Here is a 5,428-nt window from a genome sequence, read left to right on the forward strand (position 1 = left end):
AAAAAAAAAAGACCGTACCCTTTTATGTAATGATGTTTACTTTGAATTTATATTAGTTCACACAAACACTCCATCCATGCTTTTGTTCCAGCCCTCTGGTCCAGTTTGAGAACCCATTGTGGCCCTCGAGTCAAAAAGTTTGCCTACCCCTGCTCTATCCACTGAGCCAAAGCAGCAAGGGCTACCCTTCCCTCATTTTCATCTGTGAAGATTCTCCACCTTGACTTTGCAGAGTTTTTCTCGGTTTGCAGGCTCTACACCGGGTTCTCCAACTATCCTTGTCAGCACGTTGAACTCCCAGGGAGTGAGAGATTGTGTCTGCATCCCTTACCCACACTTGCCCCAGGAAATCGGTCTTAATGCAAATTTTACAGAAACAGAAGGTCCAGTTGCCTGCTTTTCCTGCTGCACAAAATAGGAGCGATGAGATAGGAGTATATAAAAAATACAGAAAAGTCAGTGGCCACACCTGACTACTCTTTTGTCATTTTTCAGGCAAAGAGTATGTGGGAATTGTCCGGCTGCACAATGCTATTGAAGGGGGGACTCAGCTTGCTAGGGTAAGTGTAATTCTAGGGAGGGCATCTTTTGGTGACTTGGATCTCTGAAGCCCCTAGGCATGTGGAGACAGGTCAGCTTTCCTGGCTGGCCTCTCTCGTGCCCTTTTGAGCAAGCTGCCCATCACAGCCTGGACTGGTGACTACAGGTGGCAGGGGCACTTCCGGCCATGTCCCTTCTGAGGAGAGAGTTCCGCTTCAGCACTGAGCCATCCCTGTGTAGTTGAAGAAAGAAGCAAAAATTTGAAAGGGCATTTTAGACCTTAAATGATTGACAGGAATCTTGTGTGTTTCAGTTGTGTCCTTCCACTCCCCCAAATAATGCCCTTTGATGTTATTGGAGAGTCTATGCAATACGAGTCGTCATTTTGGTTTGTGCTTATTCTCAGGCCCTAGAAACTCTGACAGGCGCCTTATTCCAGCGCCCCCCACTTATTGCTGCAGTAAAGAGGCAACTCCGAGTGCGGACCATCTACGAGAGCAAAATGGTTGAGTATGATCCTGAAAGAAGATTAGGTGGGTCACTAGACCTTTGCAGGAGTTCAGTTAACAGGCCATGCGTGGGTAGAAATGGATTCTTGAGAATTATACTCTGTTAATTCAAAGTAGATGTCCTTAGTTTAGTACAGTGATGGCGAACCTTTTGAGCTTGGCGTGTCAGCATGGACTGTGCTAGGTCTAATGGTATTTTTAAATAACGCAAATTAAACATTTACCTAAGAGTTTTCCCAAACTAACTTGGTTCAGAAATAGACTATCAGTGGTACATGGAATTTGCTTTCCCATAACCTGGTAGTTCTGCATGTGTATAATAAACGGATCTTATTTATTTATAACCCTAACTTGACTGTGGTGCCGTGTCACATAGAAATTTTTTGATATTTGCAACCATCGTAAAACAAAGACTTACATTTTTGATATTTATCTTATATATTTAAATGCCATTTAACAATGAGAAATCAACCAAAAGTTCGCGTGTCACCTCTGACATGTGTGTCATAGGTTCGCCGTCACTAGTTTAGAACATGGTGCAGTCCTGGCCTGTGTCTGTCTTTAGTCTCTCTGGCTCAGATAGAGAATAACTCTGGGTTTCTCAACTGGTGGTGTGTTTACTCCGGAAAATGTGGGCTACTTTTGTGTGTGTGTGCATCTTAGGAATCTTTTGGGTGAGTTGTGAGGCCGGCACCTACATTCGGACGCTGTGTGTACACCTTGGTTTGTTACTGGGAGTTGGCGGTCAGATGCAGGAACTTCGGCGGATTCGTTCTGGAGTCATGAGTGAGAAGGTATACACGATCAAGGGCCTAACAGTTTTAAAGCTGGTACTTAATACAGGGTGGGGCATAAGTAGGTCTACAGTTGTGAGTAGATGAAACAGTTTATTATTTAGTAATTATTGTATTATTTTCCACACAACTATAAACCAACTTTTGCCCCACCCTGTATATTCTAGCCCCTGGTGGAACACCACCTGCTTCACAGCCTGGAAAAGGCAATTTCCAAAGTGTTGAGCTCAGTTCAGGACAGTTCCCTGTTCTGGTAATTAAACTTTGGGACATTGAAACACAGGCTAGGGGAGATGACCGGATAGAAAACGTTGTTCTATTCACTTACCTCCCAGCCTACAAAAATGCTTGCTCAGATGGAAGTACAGACAATCCTCGGGTTACGTCAAACTCAGCACATGTCGTTTCGTGGTTACATCGCCATCTCCCATTTATTTATAAAGAAATTTTTTTTACTGTTTCACTTGATATATTGCTGTGTATGTGCTCCATGTGAGTGACTATGTGCTTATGTAGGTGGGTTCCGACTTAACGGCAAAAATCGCGTTTTGTCGCGCCGTAGGAACGGATCTCTGACGTAACCTGAGGACCTACTGTGCATCAGCAGGTTAAAGGTATCCAAGAGAGACAAGGTTCTGAAGGGACCGAAGACTAATGAGCATGGATTAGCAGACAACTCGATTCATTCCGCCTTTGGAAGTTTGGTGTCTGTTGTGCTACTTGAGATACATTGACAATGACTAATTTTCACACATGGCTGCTTTTCAGGACCACATGGTGACAATGCATGACGTGCTAGATGCCCAGTGGCTGTACGATAACCACAAAGATGAGAGTTACCTGCGGCGAGTTGTTTACCCTCTGGAAAAGCTGTTGACATCTCATAAACGGCTGGTTATGAAAGACAGCGCAGTAAGTTCTGCGTTTCAAGTCCATGTTTGGACAAAACGTGACTTCACAGCTGAGATGTGGTCCATGTTCTGAAAACGTTTTCTATTTAAAGAGGTGAAACGTGACGTTAACTTAAATTCCATGGGGTTTCTGCTTTTCGTTTTGTTGTTTAGGTTGGACACTGGGTTCTTCCTTTTTTTTTAATGAAGCATTTATGCATTTATGATTAACTTTTTTATTAAATCAGAACCAAATATACTGAATTAAAGTAAAAGTTTAATGTTAGGTCTAATGGTATTTTTAAATAACGCAAATTAATTAAACATTTACCTAAGAGTTTTCCCAAACTAACTTGGTTCAAGAAATAGACTATCAGTGGTACATGGAATTTGCTTTCCCATAACCTGGTAGTTCTGCATGTGTGTAATAAATGGATCTTATTTAAATCGCTGCAATATATTTTATTGATTTTTTTACAGAGAGGAAGGGAGAGGGATAGTTAGAAACATCGATGAGAGAGAAACATCGATGAGCTGCCTCCCGCACACCCCTTACTGGGGATGTGCCCGCAACCAAGGTACATGCCCTTGACCAGAATCGAACCTGGGACCCTTGAGTCCGCAGGCCAGCGCTCTATCCACTGAGCCAAACCGGTTAGGTCGAAAAGGTTGTTTTGATGGGGATAAAAAGTTGAGACTAGAGTTTCAAAGAGAAGTTATTTCTCTTCCAAGTAGTCCAGAATTTTTAAAATAGCCTTTTTATTTCTAATAGAGAATAGCCTTTTATAAATTAAGATTGTCTTTGTGCCCAGCTTGCATAACCAAGTTTTTGTCCAACATTATGTAGTAATAAAACAATTTTCTGACTTTGAAGAACATAAATTTCTGTCTTGAGTGATTTGAGGTTTATCATTCATATTCAAAACCTGTTAAATAGAATTTTTTTAAAAATCATCACCTGATATTTTTTCCATGATTTTTTTAAAATATATTTTTATTGATTTTTTACAGAGAGGAAGAGAGAGAGATAGAGAGTTAGAAACATCGATGAGAGAGAAACATCAATCAGCTGCCTCCTGTACATCCCCCACCGGGGAAGTGCCCCACAACCCAGGTACATGCCCTTGACCGGAATCGAACCCGGGACCTTTCAGTCCGCAGGTCGACGCTCTATCCACTGAGCCAAATCGGTTTCGGCTCCATGATTTTTTTTCCTTTGAGAGTGGTGTGGAGGAAGAATGGGGAGAGAGAAATGTCGATGTGAGAGGGACACATCAATTGGTTGCCTCTCCTGCATGCGCCCTGACTGGGGCCAGAGGTCAAGTTTGCAACCGAGGTATGTACCCTTGACTGGGAATTGAACCCATGATCATTAACAGAAAAGATCTAGATAGGACAAGGCAGGTGGAGCGGGATGCATTAAGTGCCATTGAACGCAGGGAGAGGTGGCCTTAACACGTACCTGTAGGCCTATAAGTTAGCCAAAACCTGTGGGTAGTTGGTTCAATAGGTCTTGGTAATCTTGCTTGCAAGTTACTCCAGGAACCTGTCACTACCCAAATCTCCCAGTAGATCTAATAGGTCTCCTAGTTCTGTTAAGGTTTTCTCATTAAAGGAGCAGAAGAGCAATTAAGGGAAACTAAGGCTAGGCATTGATTTAAAATGAAAACATCCTTAAGTTCCACAGAAATAGAGGAGTTGCTGTTTAAAGTCCTAGTGTGTGGTGAGTGGTTGTTATTCAGAGTCTCTACATGCTCATTGCAGATAATGACTATCCTTGGCCCCATTTCACATGTGGGGAGATGCCCACGGGCCCCCTCCCCTTTGGCTCTGGTGTGGGGTGAAGGCAGTGGCTCTCAGGGGTGATGTCATCCTTGTAGGTGAACGCAATCTGCTATGGGGCCAAGATCATGCTTCCAGGTGTGCTGCGATATGAGGACGGCATTGAAGTCAACCAGGAGATCGTGGTCATCACCACCAAAGGGGAAGCTATCTGCATAGGTAAGGGGAAGCTCTCCCTCCACCACCATCCTAGCCAGGCTCCCGAAGAGCAGGTCCTCAGATCCTGGTCCCTCGGTTTGATCTCACTGTATTGCCAAGGGTCTGTAGGTGTGGTCCCAGCAAAGGGCAGACAGACACAAGCGAGGAGGAGGTAGATGGGGTTTCCCTTATCCCTCTGGCTGCTATTAGAGGCCATGTCTCAGCAGCTTGGTTCTCTAATGAGAAGAGGGGACATCCTGAGGAACGGGAATAAGTATCTGTGGTTATCAATGAAGAGCCTTTATTCCACTTCTTGTCTATATGTCCATATGTATATCTTTAGCGAAGGAACCTCAAGGCAGTAGAGCTTTTATTTTTTTAAATATATTTTATTGATTTTTCACAGAGAGGAAGGGAGAGGGATAGAGAGTTAAAAACATCGATGAGAGAGAAACATCGATCAGCTGCCTCCTCCTGCACACCTCCCCACTTGGGATGTGTCCGCAACCAAGGTACATGCCCTTGACCGGAATCAAACCCGGGACCCTTGAGTCCGAAGGCCGATGCTCTATCCACTGAGCCAAGCCGGTTAGGGCTTTTATTTTTTTTTTATGTCTTATTTTATTTTATTGATTTTCCACAGAGAGGAAAGGAGAGAGATAGAGAGCTAGAAACATCTAAGAGAAACATCGATCAGCTGCCTTCTGCACACCCC

The 5,428-nt window shown here is 43.6% G+C and overlaps 1 protein-coding gene across 2 annotated transcripts in view; it reads left to right on the forward strand.

The window, feature by feature from the left end:
- DKC1 (dyskeratosis congenita 1, dyskerin) overlaps positions 1 to 5,428 on the forward strand; it is a 14,321-nt gene that overhangs the window by 4,288 nt on the left and 4,605 nt on the right. For both annotated transcript variants that reach the window (XM_006773686.2, XM_015570454.1), the window contains exons 6-10: positions 496 to 560; positions 947 to 1,073; positions 1,713 to 1,843; positions 2,612 to 2,755; positions 4,614 to 4,734. In XM_006773686.2, the coding sequence (XP_006773749.1) occupies positions 496 to 560; positions 947 to 1,073; positions 1,713 to 1,843; positions 2,612 to 2,755; positions 4,614 to 4,734 (588 nt within the window). The remainder of the gene's footprint in view (positions 1 to 495; positions 561 to 946; positions 1,074 to 1,712; positions 1,844 to 2,611; positions 2,756 to 4,613; positions 4,735 to 5,428) is intronic.

The sequence above is a fragment of the Myotis davidii genome, unplaced genomic scaffold (assembly GCF_000327345.1).
Source record: "Myotis davidii unplaced genomic scaffold, ASM32734v1 scaffold546, whole genome shotgun sequence".
NCBI lineage: Eukaryota > Metazoa > Chordata > Mammalia > Chiroptera > Vespertilionidae > Myotis > Myotis davidii.